This window comes from Heptranchias perlo, chromosome 4 (assembly GCF_035084215.1).
Source record: "Heptranchias perlo isolate sHepPer1 chromosome 4, sHepPer1.hap1, whole genome shotgun sequence".
NCBI lineage: Eukaryota > Metazoa > Chordata > Chondrichthyes > Hexanchiformes > Hexanchidae > Heptranchias > Heptranchias perlo.
In genome coordinates this window covers 3,354,941-3,372,469 of record NC_090328.1, presented here as the reverse complement: position 1 = coordinate 3,372,469, position 17,529 = coordinate 3,354,941, and the positions used below count along the sequence as shown (strand labels likewise).

Below are 17,529 nucleotides of genomic sequence, written 5' to 3'. Positions count from 1 at the left end.
GGGCCATGGAGGGATTTGAAAACAAAGAGGAGAATTTTAAAATCGAGCGTTGCTGGACCAGGAGCCAATGTAGGTCAGCGAGTGACAGGGGGTGATGGGAGAATGGGACTTGGTGTGAGTTAGGATACGGGTAGCAGTGTGTAAGAATATAGATTATGGTTTTACATTATTTTAATACAGAACAAAGACAAAACAACTAATATAGAAAGAATTGGTTTAAACTCTTGTGTTTGTAAATCCTATCTTTTGATCAAAATGACACTGATAACATTGGAGAAGCATGAATTTCAGGGCCAAAGACATTGTAGACTGTAAGGATAGGCACATATAGATTATTAAAGAAATAAGCTCATTGGTGTTAATGGTATAATATGGAGCTAAAACGATTGTTAGATTAAAACACATACAGGCTTTTAAAAAAAAACAGGTTTATGATCACAGCAGATGGGAGTGTAAAAGAAGGAAATTACCCCAGTATAGATAAGGGAATAGGTTCCTTTTACTACAGAGATTGCAAGAGATAAGGTGTCAAAGGCATGTGCAACAAAGGTTATAATTTGGGAAGAGCAAAGATAGGAAGCAAAGGTACAAAGTCACAGGGCATAAGGTCCCCATCATTGTCCAGTAATCTGTTCAATGATCTAAGGGTCATAAATCACCCAGTAAAATTGAATCCAGAAAGAACTAGATAATGAAAGAGCATGGTCTAAAGAGATAAATGTGACCAGGTAATGTGAACAGGTTTGGATAAGAAACGTTGGCGATTCCCGCAAAGTTCTCTATACGAATGTTTTAGACTTAAGGCAAATGTGTACTGCTCTGTATGAAGTTTTAAGATGAATGTTTTGAAACAATAATAAATTAAGTTAATTGTCAGACATGTTACGGTCTCTAGATTTTCAAATCTGTTCAAAGGATAAGGAAGGAATCATCCAACGCAGAGTTTTGGATGAGCTCATGTTCACAGAGGGTGGAAGGTGGGAGACCGTCCCGGAGAGCATTGGAATAGTCGAGTCTAGAGGTAACAAAGGCATGGATGAGGGTTTCAGCAGCAGATGAGCTGAGGTCGGGGCAGAGAGACGGGCGATGTTACGGAGGTGGAAGTCGGCGGTCTTGGTGATGGAGTAGATATGTGGTCAGAAGCTCATCTCAGGGTCAAATAGGACACCAAGATCGCGGACGGTCTGGTTCAGTCTCAGACAGTGGCCAGGGAACAGAGTTTGTGGCAGGGACCAAAGACAATGGAGTCTGTCTTCCCAATATTTAATAACTAATTAATTATTTAAATGCAGTGTACATTTTTATACAATAATTAACAGGTACACACAGTATAAAATACCTCTATATATGACAACTAACTGGTATACACCATAAAATATATTTGTATACTCTAACTGGTCACAGTCTGCAATTCTATTGTAATCTATAGCTAACGGGTACACTCAGATAGTGTGAGATACCTCGTTACACTATAGCTACCAGACACAGCATCAAGTACAAGTGATATTTATTGGTATTACATTTTTGATTGGGATTTTTTATGGGTGTAAACAGCAGGTGAGAGGTTAAATTCCCTCAGGCACACTGGACATCTCTCTGTGAGGAGAAGCCATGAGGTGAGAGGCCAGAGAGATCAGCCTCAGTGAGCTTCGCACGGTGTGAATTGCTAACAAGGGCACAATGGGACATCTGAGATGCTAACTGATTTCACATGGACAGGCAAGCATCATATGCCAGTGTCAGAGAATGCTTATACATTTAATATTTGATCAGGAAAATGCAGCCTTCTGCTTCAGTATTATTTTGCATTGGGAAGCTTGTTTTACTGGAGGGCCAGATTTCCAGCCAATAGCAAAGTTTTATATTAAGATTGTGTCGGCCAGCCGGGGAAAGTGAGGTCAATTTGAAGTGACAGCCTATTCCATAGCTTGAGAGGTGAGCTTGTGTTTTAGATTCTCTGAGTTGGATTTTTTTGCAAGAGGACTTGCTGCAATTCTATAGGGTTCTGGTGAGACCAAACCTGGAGTACTTTGTACAGTTTTGGTCTCCTTACCCAAGGAAGGATATACTTGACTTAGAGGGGGTGCAATGAAGGTTCACTAGGTTGATTCCTGGGATGAGAGGGTTGACCTATGAGGAGAGATTGAGTAGAATGGGCCTGTATTTTCCCCTGTGTGATCTGCCAAATTGATGATTCACGTCCAAGGAGTGATAACAGAGGGGAAGTGAGTGGCATCTTTATTATTTTGTGCATTGAGAAGGGTGGTGAATTTTACTGTTTTATATTCGTTTTATTTAAATAACCCATCCGTTAGAGGGTGTATTCAGCGTGTGATGCATTCTACCAGCTGAAGTACAAAGTAAGGGATCTGTGCAGTGAACTGCAGGTCTCCCTAGTATTATCAAGATATTGGGCTGTAAAGGTACACCCCCAACCGTAGGGAATGAGGTCCATTTACAAGAAGGGGCCGGTGAGGTCTGATTTAACTAACAGACACTCAGACAGTACACACACACACACACACACACACACACAATCAAGTATATTACCGTCATCACATTGGAAATTGTTTCCACAGTTGACTGGTGGCTCCTCACAGTTGCCACTGATGGGACAGGACTCCTCATTGGATAGCGTGTCGATGCAAGACCTGCCCCCGAACTGCCCAAACCGTATAATATGCCTGGACCGATACTGTTCAGAAAGCAGAGAACAATCAGAACACCCCAGAGCTCTTTGGGAAGCTTGTCTACATTTAAAGCACTATGAAAATGCAAGTTGTTGTTGCAACCCCCTTTGTCACGATGTGACACGTAGCTCGGCTCAGTGTTTGTGTAAATGCCCCTTTGTTAATCCATAGCACATTACACACCTCCACCACCCAGAAGGACAGGGGCAGCAGGTGCATGGGAACACCATCACCTCCAAGTTCCCCTCCCAGTCACACACTGTCCAGACTTGGACATCTATCACTTCATCATCGCTGGGTCAAAATCCTGGAACTCCCTCCCTAACAGCACTGTGGGAGAACCTTCACCACACGGACTGCAGCGGTTCAAGGTGGCGGCTCACCAACACCTTCTCAAGGGCAATTAGCGATGGGCAATAAATGCCGGCCTTGCCAACGACGCCCACATCCCCAGAATGAACAAAATAGCACATTCCACAAAATAGCACATTCTATGTACCTGCACCTGTTCAGAGAGGAGGTGCTGCTTTTTGCCTGTTTTCTCCCAGCCTCTTAAGGTGCTGGTCCTTTGGGGGGGGGGGGTGGGGAACTGCTTCACCTGGACTTTGAGGGGTACCCTGATGAACCCAGTAAGAAGCTGGATCCAAACGAGTGGGACGGTCTCAACTTATTCGATCTGACCTGAACACAAATGTGGGGCATGTTGCCAAGTGTCGATGGCTACCGGTAAAAGATGGCCTTCTATCAATGCAAAGAGGACATTTTTCAATTCTATCGCCTGGTGCTGACCAGGACATCCATCTTTTGGATGAGATGTTAAACCGAGGCCCCGACTGCCCTCTCGGGTGGACATAAAATATCCCACGCCCACTATTTTGTTGGAGAGCATAGGAGTTCTCCCCAGTGTCCTGAGCCAATATTTATCCCTCAACCAACCTCACTAAAAAAAAAAATGATCTGGTCATTAGCGTATTTCTGTTTGTGGGATCTTGCTGTGCGCAGATTGGCTGCCACATTTCCCTACGTTACAACAGTGACGACACTTCAAAAGTACTTCATTGGCTGTGAAGCCCATTGGGACGTCCTGACGTGTGAAAGGTGCTATAGAAATGCAAGTTCTTTTATTTTTCTCTTTTTAATGGGGCGATAACGTTCTCAGAAGGGAGTCGGTCACTTTACCCCATCTCCCCGCCTCCCATTAACACTGAAGAGGCAAGCGCCATTTTGAAAGGAGCCTTCTGCCGGGCGTCCAATGCGGTAGACCCCTTTAAATATGCAAATCTGGGTTCTAGGACCCTGGTCATCATTTTGGGTGGGAACTGGCTGGAGCCTGTGCCAAGTACACACTGATCAGGCCCACGGGCGATGGAAGAGAGGAGGCCCAGGGGAGCTTGAATTAAGGTAAGTGTTGAAATACTTTGATTGGGGCCCGGAGGAGGAGTGAACATGGGTAACTGCGGTTGGACGTATTCCTGGAGGTTTCATCACCTGACCTCCCACCTCTGGTCAAACAGCCTTTTTTCCTCCTGTCCAATATTTTTATAAGTAATGAACAAAAGTGTTCAGAGAAAATTTAGGAGATTAATCCTCAAATTCCAAGAGATTCCAGGGCAATCGTGGAGAGTTGGCAACCCTAATTGTTATACTGTTCTGTCCATGGAGATCGGCACAATCTAATCGCGTGCCCAGAATCGCCCGACGGCCCAGTATCGCCCGACGGCCCAGAATCGCCCGACGGCCCAGAATCGCCCGACAGCCCAGAATCGCCCGACGGCCCAGTATCGCCCGACGGCCCAGTATCGCCCGACAGCCCAATATCGCCCGACGGCCCAGAATCGCCCGACGGCCCAGTATCGCCCGACAGCCCAGAATCGCCCGACAGCCCAGAATCGCCCGACGGCCCAGTATCGCCCGACGGCCCAGTATCGCCCGACGGCCCAGTATCGCCCGACGGCCCAGAATCGCCCGACGGCCCAGAATCGCCCGACGGCCCAGAATCGCCCGACAGCCCAGTATCGCCCGACAGCCCAGTATCGCCCGACAGCCCAGAATCGCCCGACAGCCCAGAATCGCCCGACAGCCCAGTATCGCCCGACAGCCCAGTATCGCCCGACAGCCCAGTATCGCCCGACAGCCCAGTATCGCCCGACAGCCATGCAAATTTGCCCTTTCTGGCAGGGTGCACTGGGTATTGATCAGGAACCGGGAAACCTGCCCGACTTTACACTCCCCCAATCCGGGGCAGAGGATAATTGTACTCTTTCCTGTGGCTACGGAGATCATCACCAATGAGGGACTTTGGTTACTTGGATAGACTGGAGAAGCTGGGGTTGTTCTCCTTGGAACATAGAAGGTTACGAGGAGATTTGATCGAAGTGTTCAAAATCATGAAGGGTCTAGACAGAGTAAATAGAGAGAAACTGTTCCCATTGGCGGAAGGATCAAGAACCAGACGACATAGATTTAAGGTGATTGGCAAAAGAACCAAAGGTGACATGAGGAAAATCTTTTTTACACAGCGAGTGGTTAGGATCTGGAATGCACTGCCCGAGGGGGTGGTGGAGGCAGATTCAATCATGGCCTTCAAAATGGAACTGGATAAGTACTTGAAAGGAAAAACTGGGCAGGGCTACAAGGATAGGGCGGGGGAGTGGGACTAGCTGGATTGCTCGTGCATAGAGCCAGCACGGACTCAATGGGCCAAATGGCCTCCTTCCGTGCTGTAACCTATGATTCTAATGCTTAATAATCTTCGCCTGCCTGTGACTAAGGCAAAGGTTTCATTGCACCAAAAGATGAGGAGAATCTTGGACAATTGCAGCATCTCTCTCACCCCCTCATACCACTCCCGTCTGCACACTTACCTCCAACAACTTGCATTTATATAGCGCCTTTAACGTAGTAAAACGTCCCAAGGTGCCTCACAGGAGCGATTATCAAACAAAGTTTGAAACCCAGTCACATAAGGAGAGATCAGGACAGGTGACCACCAGCTTGGTCAAAGAGGTAGGTTTTAAGGAGCGTCTTAAAGGAGGAGAGAGAGAGGTAGAGAGGCGGAGAGGTTTAGGCAGCTGAAGGCACGGCCACCAATGATTAAAATCGGGATGCGCAAGAGGCCAGAATTGGAGGAGCACAGAGATCTCGGAGGGTTGTAGGGCTGGAGGAGGTTACAGAGATAGATTTGAAAACAAGGATGAGAATTTTAAAATCGAGGCAATGCTGGACCAGGACCCAATGAGGGTCAGCGAGCACAGGGGGGGTGGGGGTGGGTGAACGGGACTCGGTGAGACTTAGGATACGGGCAGCTCTCCCCCCCCACCACCATTTTCCATTTTTTTAAGCCAAATTGAAGTGGTCAAGTAACAAACCACAATGCAAGTGGTCGACTCTTAACCACCTTGTGAAGTGGCCACTATCAGACGGCCAACTCCCTGCCTTCCAGCACTGTGGGAGCATCTTCACCACACGGACTGGAGCGGTTCAACCCTCATCCATGCCTTTGTTACTGGACTATTCCAATGCTCCCCCGGCCGGCCTCCCATCTTCCACCCTCCATAAACTTAATCTCATCCAAAACCTTGTGCCCGTACCCTAACTCGCACCAAGTCCCGTTCACCCATCACCCCCCTGTGCTCGCTGACCTACATTGGCCCCCGGTCTGAAAATGCCTTGATTTTAAAATTCTCATCCTTGTTTTCAAATCCCTCCATGGCCTCGCCCCCCTCCCTATCTCTGTAACCTCCTCCAGCCCTACAACCCCCACCCCCACCCCGAGATCTCCGCGCTCCTCCAATTCTGGCCTCTTTTGCATCCCCGATTTTAATCGCTCCACCAATGGCGGCCGTGCCTTCAGCTACCTAGGCCCACTGAGCTCTGGAATTCCCTCCCTAAACCTCTCCACCCCTCTCTCCTCCTTTAAGATGCTCCTTAAACCCAGCTCTGTGACCACCTGTCCCAATACCTCTAGTGGCTCAGTATTAAATTTTGATAATCGCTCCCGAGAGGCGCCTTGGGACGTTTTACTATGTTAAAGGCGCTACATAAATGCAAGTTGCCGATGTTGTTCAAGGAGAAAGGCTTCTCGGGGCAATAAATGCTGGCGCTGCCCACATCCCCAGAATTAATTTTAGAAATAAAACACGCAGGTAAGTGGAGATTTTAATGGGATTTGGCACTGCAGCCAATCACGTGCTCCAGTTCTGGTGTAAGGAGAATCTGCGTTTCTTACCTTAATGCCTTTGCATGGCTGACAGGCCGTCCATTGACCCCAGGGTGAGAGTTCACAGGAGATCTCACCTGGTTGACTCACTTCTCTCTCTGTCCTGCTGCGATGTCCTTTATTCTCCGACTGAGACCTGACAAATCAACACAAACTACAGCCATCAGTGTCAATCTGGTTCCCTCCCACCAACCAGTCAGAAGCTTAATTTATTTAATCTCCTGAGAGGGGTCTTATTTTATTTATTGAGGAAAACAGATTGAACAAATTGGCTGCTGCGTTTCCTACATTACAACAGTGACTACACTTCAAAAGTACTTCATTGGCTGTAAAACACTTTGGGACGTGCTGAGGCAGTGAAAGTCTCTGCAGAAATGCAATTTTTTTTTCCTCCCACCTCCTGTTTAAAACCTCACAAAGCAAGGAATTTAAGATCCCGCGTCCAATGGCAATCGACACTCCCCATCCTTACCTCTCCTTACCCTCCGAGTCAGCCACAAGCATTGAGGAGAAGAGCAAAACATAGAGGGACACGATAGCTGAAGTTCGAGTCATCTTCTCCCGAGCTGTGTTGTCACTCACAGGGGTCCCGTGAAGCAAGATGTTTAAATAACACACATCTATCAATCATCGACAGGGCAGCCGGGCTCTCGCTGGAGTCATTAACTCATCAGAGGTCTGAACATCAGACATAAAAAGAAACATTGGCTTTTGTTGGGGAGCGACAGGAATGGCCCCATGGGTACAAGGCCTTTCCTGTCCCAATTTCAGACAGAGTAAGGAGTGAGAAGGGGAGTCGGGGCAACTGTCTCACTCAAAGGATAATCGAATTGTGGAACAGATCACCAGGAAAGGACACCGAGAGGGACAGTGTAAACAGGGTCAAGAGACGAGGAGGTGTGTTTCTGGAGGGAAAGGGATCTGGGGGATATGGTGAGAAGGCGGGTAGGTGAGGTTGAGGGATATGGTGAGAAGGCGGGTAGGTGAGGTTGAGGGATATGGTGAGAAGGCGGGTAGGTGAGGTTGAGGGATATGGTGAGAAGGCGGGTAGGTGAGGTTGAGGGACGTGGGGAGAAGGTGGGTAGGTGAGGTTGAGGGATATGGTGAGAAGGCGGGTAGGTGAGGTTGAGGGACGTGGGGAGAAGGCGGGTAGGTGAGGTTGAGGGATATGGTGAGAAGGCGGGTAGGTGAGGTTGAGGGATATGGTGAGAAGGCGGGTAGGTGAGGTTGAGGGATATGGTGAGAAGGCGGGTAGGCGAGGTTGAGGGACGTGGGGAGAAGGCGGGTAGGTGAGGTTGAGGGACATGGTGAGAAGGCGGGTAGGTGAGGTTGAGGGACGTGGTGAGAAGGCGGGTAGGTGAGGTTGAGGGATATGGTGAGAAGGCGGGTAGGTGAGGTTGAGGGACGTGGGGAGAAGGCGGGTAGGTGAGGTTGAGGGACGTGGTGAGAAGGTGGGTAGGCGAGGTTGAGGGACGTGGGGAGAAGGCGGGTAGGTGAGGTTGAGGGACATGGTGAGAAGGCGGGTAGGCGAGGTTGAGGGACGTGGAGAGAAGGCGGGTAGGTGAGGTTGAGGGACATGGTGAGAAGGCGGGTAGGTGAGGTTGAGGGACATGGTGAGAAGGTGGGTAGGTGAGGTTGAGGGACATGGTGAGAAGGTGGGTAGGTGAGGTTGAGGGATATGGTGAGAAGGTGGGTAGGTGAGGTTGAGGGATATGGTGAGAAGGCGGGTAGGTGAGGTTGAGGGACGTGGGGAGAAGGCGGGTAGGTGAGGTTGAGGGATATGGTGAGAAGGCGGGTAGGTGAGGTTGAGGGACATGGTGAGAAGGTGGGTAGGTGAGGTTGAGGGATATGGTGAGAAGGTGGGTAGGTGAGGTTGAGGGATATGGTGAGAAGGCGGGTAGGTGAGGTTGAGGGACGTGGGGAGAAGGCGGGTAGGTGAGGTTGAGGGATATGGTGAGAAGGCGGGTAGGTGAGGTTGAGGGATATGGTGAGAAGGCGGGTAGGTGAGGTTGAGGGACGTGGGGAGAAGGCGGGTAGGTGAGGTTGAGGGATATGGTGAGAAGGTGGGTAGGCGAGGTTGAGGGACGTGGGGAGAAGGCGGGTAGGTGAGGTTGAGGGACATGGTGAGAAGGCGGGTAGGTGAGGTTGAGGGACGTGGTGAGAAGGCGGGTAGGTGAGGTTGAGGGATATGGTGAGAAGGCGGGTAGGTGAGGTTGAGGGACGTGGGGAGAAGGCGGGTAGGTGAGGTTGAGGGACGTGGTGAGAAGGTGGGTAGGCGAGGTTGAGGGACGTGGGGAGAAGGCGGGTAGGTGAGGTTGAGGGACATGGTGAGAAGGCGGGTAGGCGAGGTTGAGGGACGTGGAGAGAAGGCGGGTAGGTGAGGTTGAGGGACATGGTGAGAAGGCGGGTAGGTGAGGTTGAGGGACATGGTGAGAAGGTGGGTAGGTGAGGTTGAGGGACATGGTGAGAAGGTGGGTAGGTGAGGTTGAGGGATATGGTGAGAAGGTGGGTAGGTGAGGTTGAGGGACATGGTGAGAAGGTGGGTAGGTGAGGTTGAGGGATATGGTGAGAAGGTGGGTAGGTGAGGTTGAGGGATATGGTGAGGAGAAATTGAGGTATTAAAGCAAATAGCCGCTGCTTCCATCAAGGATGGAGAGGCAGTCTGGTTTGGCTGTGATGTAGGGAAACAATTTTGCAGCAAGTTGGGGATCAACGATCCCAAAATACTTAACTGAGCTGCTGTTTGGAGTTTCTCTGGACAAGGCAGAAAGGCTGATATATGGCCAATCACTGATGACGAATACTATTGTTCTGACTGGCTTCTCTGAAAAGGATGAAAATGAAGGCGACTTTGAAAAGTGGAAAATTGATGGGGAGAGGAAAGTGGGAAGGAAGATTACCTGGTTTATCGGATGATCAGATGAGGGATACAGTGAGGAAGTGGGATTAAGGGATGTGGTGAACAGGTGAGGTTGAGGGATGAGTTGAGAAGGTTGGTAGGTGGGATCGAGGGACATGGAGAGGTGAATGCTTACTCGGTGAGATTAGGAGCAGGACCACCAGCTGATTTTGCCATTAGTGCCCCAGGGGTGCAAATATAATTGTGGTTCTCATACAGCAGCTCTGGCTAGATGGGCACTGACCAGGAACTGAACCAGTTGCCATGGAGCAGGTGGGCGATGAGCTAATTCTGTTTCATGCATTACACGTGTATGTAGGGGCTAAAAATAACACGCGGAAGAGAGATTGAAAAAGTCTGAGGGATCCAGGTCCTGGAATATCCATGAATGAGCTGCGTTGCAAGAAAGTGTGAATGGGTGGGGATGATAAGGCTGCTGGTCGCAGGCATCACTAGTTCACTGATGAGCAAGCACTTTGGTCAAGTGTTTGGGCCACATGCAGCTACATTCTGGAGAATAGTATGGGTTTTCTCACCAGCTGTGGGACACCATTGGCTCACTCTGCATTGCATTGCAGGAAACACAGCCATTTCATAGAATTCTGGGCTTTATTAATGGAGGCAGAGAGTAAAAAAGCAAGGAAGTTTTGCTAAACCTTTATAAAACCCTGGTTAGACCCCAGCTGGAGTATTGTGTTCAATTCTGGGCACCACACTTTAGGAAGGATGTGAAGGCCTTAGAGAGGGTGCAGAAGAGATTTACTAGAATGGTTCCAGGGATGAGGGACTTCAGTTATATGGAGAGACTGGAGAAGCTGGGATTGTTCTCCTTAGAATAGAGAAGGTTAAGGGGAGATTTAATAGAGGTGTTCAAAATCATGAAGGGCTTTGAGTGTAAATAGAGATTGTTTCCAGTGACAGGAGATTGGCAAAAGAACCAGAGGTGACATGAAGCTTTTTTAAAAAAATGCATCAAGTTATGATCTGGAATTCACAGCCTTAAGAGATGGTGGAAGAAGATTCAATAACTTTCAAAAGGCAATTGGATACTTGAACAGGAAAATTCACAGCAAACAATTCTGAAAGCCTCAGCTCAAGGCTTCACAAACCAACAGCCTTTCCAATGGTTTGAAGGCCAAGAGTGTCAAACAAACGAAGGGAACGGAAACCCAATGGTCCTTATTAACATAAGAACATAAGAAATTGGAGCAGGAGTAGGCCAATCGGCCCCTCGAGCCTGCTCCGCCATTCAATAAGATCATGGCTGATCTGATCCCAACCACAAATCTAAAGAACACAAGAAGTCGGAGCAGGACCCGGCCACATAGCCCCTGGGCCCTCTCCGCCACCCACAGGGCATTGACCGATCCGAACTCAGCTTCATGTCCAATTTCCTGCCCGCTCCCCATAACCCCTAATTCCCTTTACTTCTAGGAAACTGTCTATTTCTGTTTTAAATTTATCTAATGATGTAGCTTCCACAGCTTCCTGGGGCAGCAAATTCCACAGACCTACCACCCTCTGAGTGAAGAAGTTTCTCCTCATCTCAGTTTTGAAAGAGAAGCCCCTTATTCTAAGATTATGCCCCCTAGTTCTAGTTTCACCCATCTTTGGGAACATCCTTACTGCATCCACCCGATCAAGACCCTTCACAATCTTATATGTTTCAATAAGATCGCCTCTCATTCTTCTGAACTCCAATGAGTAGAGTCCCAATCTACTCAACCTCTCCTCATATGTCCGCCCCCTCATCCCCGGGATTAACCGAGTGAACCTTCTTTGTACTGCCTTGAGAGCAAGTATGTCTTTTCTTAAGTATGGAGACCAAAACTGTATGCAGTATTCCAGGTGCGGTCTCACCAATACCTTATATAACTGCAGCAATACCTCCTTGTTTTTATATTCTATCCCCCGAGCAATAAAAGCCAACATTCCGTTGGCTTTCTTGATCACCTGCTGCACCTGCATACTAACTTTTTGATTTTCTTGCACTAGGACCCCCAGATCCCTTTGTACTGCAGTACTTTCCAGTCTCTCGCCATTAAGAAAATAACTTGCTCTCTGATTTTTCCTGCCAAAGTGCATAACCTCACATTTTCCAATATTATATTGCATCTGCCAAATCTCCACCCACTCACCCAGCCTGTCTATATCCCCTTGCAGGTTTTTTATGTCCTCCTCACTCTCTACTTTCCCTCCCATCTTTGTATCATCTGCAAATTTTGATATGTTGCACTCGGTCCCCTCCTCCAAATCGTTAATATAGATTGTAAAGAGTTGGGGACCCAGCACCGACCCCTGTGGAACACCACTGGTTACTGGTTGCCAGTCCGAAAATGAACCATTTATCCCAACTCTCTGCTTCCTGTTCGATAACCAATCCTCCACCCATGCCAGAATATTACCCCCAATCCCGTGATTTTTTATCTTAAGTAATAATCTTTTATGTGGCACCTTGTCGAATGCCTTCTGGAAGTCTAAATACACTATGTCCACTGGTTCCCCTTTATCCACCCTATACGTTATATCCTCGAAGAACTCAAGCAAATTTGTCAGACATGACTTCCCCTTCATAAAGCCATGCTGACTTTGTCCTATTAAATTATGCTTATCTAAATGTTCCGTTACTGTCTCCTTAATAATAGACTCCAAAATTTTACCCACCACAGATGTTAAGCTAACTGGCCTATAATTTCCAGCCTTCTGCCTACTACCCTTTTTAAATAACGGTGTTACATTAGCAGTTTTCCAATCTGCCGGGACCTCTCCTGAGTCCAGGGAATTTTGGAAAACTATCACCAAAGCATCCACAATCCCTACTGCCACTTCCCTCAAGACCCGAGGATGGAAGCCATCAGGTCCAGGGGATTTATCCGCCTTGAGTCCCATTATTTTACTGAGTACCATCTCCTGAGTGATTTTAATCGTATTTAGCTCCTCCCCCCCCCCGAGAGTCCCCTGTTTGTCCAGTGTTGGGATATTCTTAGTGTCCTCTACTGTAAAGACTGAAACAAAATATTTGTTCAGCATTTTTGCCATCTCCATGTTTCCCACCATTAATTTCCCGGTCTCATCCTCTAAGGGACCTATGTTTGCCTTAGCCACCCTTTTTCTTTTTATATAACTATAGAAACTCTTGCTATCTGTTTTTATATTTTTTGCTAATTTCTTTTCATAATCTAACTTCCTTTTCTTAATCAATCCTTTAGTTACTTTTTGCTGTCTTTTGAAGAATTCCCAATCTTCTATCCTCCCACTAAGTTTGGCTACCTTATATGTCCTTGTTTTTAGTCGGATACTATCCTTGATTTCTTTACTTAGCCACGGATGGCTGTCATTTCTTTTACACCCTTTTTTCCCTCAGTGGAATATATTTATTTTGAAAGTTGTAAAATAACTCCCTAAATGAACACCACTGTTCATGTACCGTCTTACCCTTTAATCTATTTTCCCAGTCCACTTTAATCAATTCCGCTCTCATACCATCATAGTCTCCTTTATTCAAGCTCAGTACGCTTGTTTGAGAATCAACCTTCTCACCCTCTAATCGGCCAAAACCACCCATCACTCCTGGGTCATCCTGGAGAACAATGTAACACCCCAGAACATCTTCACCAGACGAAAAGGCACTGTATAAATGCAAGTTTAAGAGAAATGTCCCAAAGTACTTCACAGGGGCATTAACAAAATGAGACTGAGGCAGAGATATTAGACAGATGACCGAAAGCTGGACTGTCTCTTTCCCCCTCCCTGGAGAATCTTTCTGTATCTGATTGGACATTGAATTCACTGTTCTAACTTTCACTTCCTGGTTCAGACTCTGGGTTGCTCATTGACAATTCAATCTGATTACAGATGAGTTGCTTGCCCTGTTCACAGGTCCATGATGCCCTGTGGAGAGCACTATGCTGTTTCTATGTTTCAGCAGCTTGCTGTGCAAAAGCTCGTTGGAATTAAACAGGCATAAGGCAAGTCTAACAGCACGCACCATCCAACAAATATTTTCTTAATCAGATTTATATTTGAATGAAATCAGTACTAACTGCTTCCACCATCTCCCTCGGGAGCCTGTTCCATTGATTGACCACTCGTTCACTGAAATAGTTTCTGCAGATTAGTTTTGACATGGAGGCTGTGTTCCTTGCTTCTAATGTTGTGGACATTGTCAAACAGCTGGTCATGGTTGATTTCGAGTCCCTTTACAATCCTATAAACAGCAAACACTTCACCTCTACCTCTTGCACTCTCCCCTTCAAGCTTTATTAAAAAAGGCAAATTTTGTCGGTCATTCCTTTGCGTAATCCTAGCCCATCTTACACCCAGCCTCACCAAACACCAATCAGTGGTAGTTTAACCAACTAGAAAATCAACCCATCTCATTATACAGACATTAGCCCTGGTTTTGGGGGGGGGAAAGAGAAGGATCTGTAATCATATCCACTCCATTACTCAAACATGCAATTGCCAGTTCCAATATAAGCATTTCCACCCCTCTGCTCACTGCTTTTTGTTAAAATGTCATCTTCCCAGAAACAACTAGGTTAAAAATTTCTAGTAAAGCCTGGTTTAAAAAACATTGAGTAAATATTTATCACAGTTCAGTCTTGTTTGCAATCAGTCAACCTAGGCAAAGTATTTCAGCTATGACTGAGCAGCCCAGGAAGGCCCTCGTTATTCAGGGAAAGGTTTTTGTGTGTGGAGGGGGGAGGGGGGGTGGTGGGGGGGGAGGGAAGAGAGGGAGGAGGAGGGAGGAAAGATGACAAGCAGAGAAAAGAGGAAAGGGAGAAGGAGAGAAGGAAGAGTGGCAGGGGAAAGAGGATGAGAGGAGATTATAGCTAACAGTACCCTCAATATTAGAAATAAATTGGCTCTCGGTTCAAAATTAATCTAAATATTTAACACCCCCTGTATTTGATTTATTGGTGATAACAGGGATATAACCTGAGTATGGTGCGCTCTGGGCTAATCTGATCTGTGGCCTCAAGGAGAACTCTAGGATTTACTAGCAGCTGCCAATAGAGAAACTTGCCTCAATTAGGCCCAAATGACCTTATGATTTGCCCATTTACAACACCTCCTCCAGAGTCTCAGGTTAACCATCACTTGGGCATCAGCAGCTTTAACAATTTTGATCCAAATTGAAACAAAAATGTGAGTACATTCACATTAGATTTGTCTGCTCAAGTCTATTTGTGATGTGGAGATGCCGGTGATGGACTGGGGTCGACAATTGTAAATAATTTTACAACACCAAGTTGTAGTCCAACAATTTTATTTTGAAATTCACAAGCTTTCGGAGGCTTCCTCCTTCCTCAGGTGAATGTCAAGAAATCCTCGAACCTCTCGCATTTATAAATCACAGAACAATACCTGGTGATTACAGATAGTCTTTTCAACTGCCCGTTGCCAAGGCAACCAAAGTGTTCAGACAGATAGGCGTTACCTACAGGGCCACTGAATATACAAACGGCCAGAACAAAAAAAAAGGCAGAAACATCCAGAAGGAAAGGACAGCACTTGACCCGTTATATTAAAAAGATAACTTTTGTTCGCTGGTGGGGCTACGTGTAGCATGACATGAACCCAAGATCCCGGTTGAGGCCGTCCTCATGGGTGCGGAACTTGGCTATCAATTTCTGCTCGACGATTTTGTGTTGTCGAGTGTCTCGAAGGCCGCCTTGGAGTACGCTTACCCGAAGATCGGTGGCTGAATGTCCCTGACTGCTGAAGTGTTCCCCAACTGGGAGGGAACCCGCCTGTCTGGCGATTGTTGCACGGTGTCTGTTCATCCGTTGTCGCAGCGTCTGCATGGTCTCGCCAATGTACTATGCTTTGGGGCATCCTTTCCTGCAACGTATGAGGTAGACAATGTTGGCCGAGTCACAAGAGTATGAACCATGCACCTGGTGGGTGGTGTCCTCTCGATGATCTGGCATGTCTTGCAGAGGTTACCGTGGCAGGGTTGTGTGGTGTCGTGGACCCTGTTCTCCTGAAAGCTGGGTAATTTGCTGCGAACGATAGTCTGTTTGAGGTTGGGTGGCTGGCTCTTTAAAGGCGAGTAGTGGAGGTGTGGGGATAGCCAGTGAGGTGCTAGTCGTCATTGATGACATGTTGAAGGCTGCGGAGAACATGGCTTAGTTTCTCTGCTCCGGGGAAGTACTGGACGACGAAGGGTACTCTTTTGGTTGCGTCCCGTGTTAGTCTTCTGAGGTCTATGCGAGTCGAGCGTCATATCCCGTTCTTACTAGGGCGTCTTTCAGCGTCTGTAGGTGTCCATCGCGTTCCTCCTCGTCTGAGCAGACCGTGTATTCGCAGGGGATGGCCTCTTTGATGTGGTTAGGGTGGAAGCTGGAAAAGTGGAGCATCGTGAGGTTGTCCGTGGGCTTGCGGTAGAGTGAAGTGCGGAGGTGCCTGTCTTTGATGGAGATTCGTGTGTCCATCACACGAGAGGACACCACCCACCAGGTGCATGGTTCATACTCCGGTGACTCGGCCAATGTTGTCTACCTCAGACGTTGCAGGAAAGGATGCCCCAAAGCATGGTACATTGGCGAGACCATGCAGACGCTGCGACAACGGATGAACGGACACCGCGCAACAATCGCCAGACAGGAGGGTTCCTCCCAGTCGGGGAACACTTTAGTCAAGGACATCCAGCCACCGACCTTCGGGTAAGCGTACTCCAAGACGGCCTTCGAGACACACGACAACGCAAAATCGAATAGAAATTGATAGCCAAGTTCCGCACCCATGTGGACGGCCTCAACCGGGATCTTGGGTTCATGTCACGCTACACGTAACCCCACCAGCGAACAAAAGTTATGTTTTTAATATAACGGGTCAATTACTGTCTTTTCCTTCTGGATGTTTCTGCCTTTTTTTGTTCTGGCCATTTGAATATTCGGTGGCCCTGTAGGTAACACCTGTCTGTCTGAACACTCTGGTTGCCTTGGCAACAGGCAGTTGAAAAGACTCTAATCACCAGGTATTGTTCTGTGACTTATAAAATCGAGAGGTTCGAGGATTTCCTGACATTCACCTGAGGAAGGAGGAAGCCTCCGAAAGCTTGTGAATTTTAAAATAAAATTGTTGGACTAACTTGGCGTTGTAAAATTGTTTACAAGTCTATTTGCTCAAGGGATCTCATCTAACCAGGGGCTGTTTAGCATTAACTGCTTAGAGAAATCTCCATATTCACCCCAATCAGGCATCCCAGTATAGACCTATAGATTCCTCTTCCCTTCCTCTACCCAGTCATTTGGCTTCTCAAAATAGAGATTGAGATTCTGATACCAGAACTGAACATATTTTTCAGGAAAAGCTGAACAGGTTGGGGCTCTTTCGAAGACTGGAGGGGTGATCTGATAGGGTAGACAGAAGATGTTTCTACTTGTGGGGTAAGACCAAAACTAAAGGCCATAAATAGTCACCAATAATTCCTATAGGGAATTCAGTGGTTACAATGTGATACTTGCTGCAAGTAGTTGAAGCAAACAGTATATTTGCATTTCAGTGGCAGCTAGATAAACATGGAGAAAGGAATAGAAGGTTATGATCAGGTTCGATGGAGGAGTGAGACTTGTGGGGAGCCTAAACACTGCATGGACCTGTTGGGCTGAATAGCCTGTTGTGCTGTGCACTAACTGAACAGTGCAAGTTCAGAGATTGGCCCTCATGTACAAAGGGACTGTCCAAGTGATTAGTTGAATAAAAACTGCATG

The 17,529-nt window shown here is 47.3% G+C and overlaps 1 protein-coding gene across 1 annotated transcript in view; it reads right to left on the bottom strand.

Moving 5' to 3' along the window:
- c9 (complement component 9) overlaps positions 1–7,508 on the bottom strand; it is a 32,630-nt gene extending 25,122 nt beyond the window's left edge. Inside the window, exons 1-3 of the mRNA XM_067982376.1 lie at positions 7,382–7,508; positions 6,919–7,045; positions 2,551–2,695 (exon numbers count right to left, since the gene is read on the bottom strand). Coding sequence (XP_067838477.1) covers positions 2,551–2,695; positions 6,919–7,045; positions 7,382–7,464 — 355 coding nt within the window. The 5' untranslated portion in view covers positions 7,465–7,508. The remainder of the gene's footprint in view (positions 1–2,550; positions 2,696–6,918; positions 7,046–7,381) is intronic.
- Between the last annotated feature and the right edge of the window lie 10,021 nt (positions 7,509–17,529).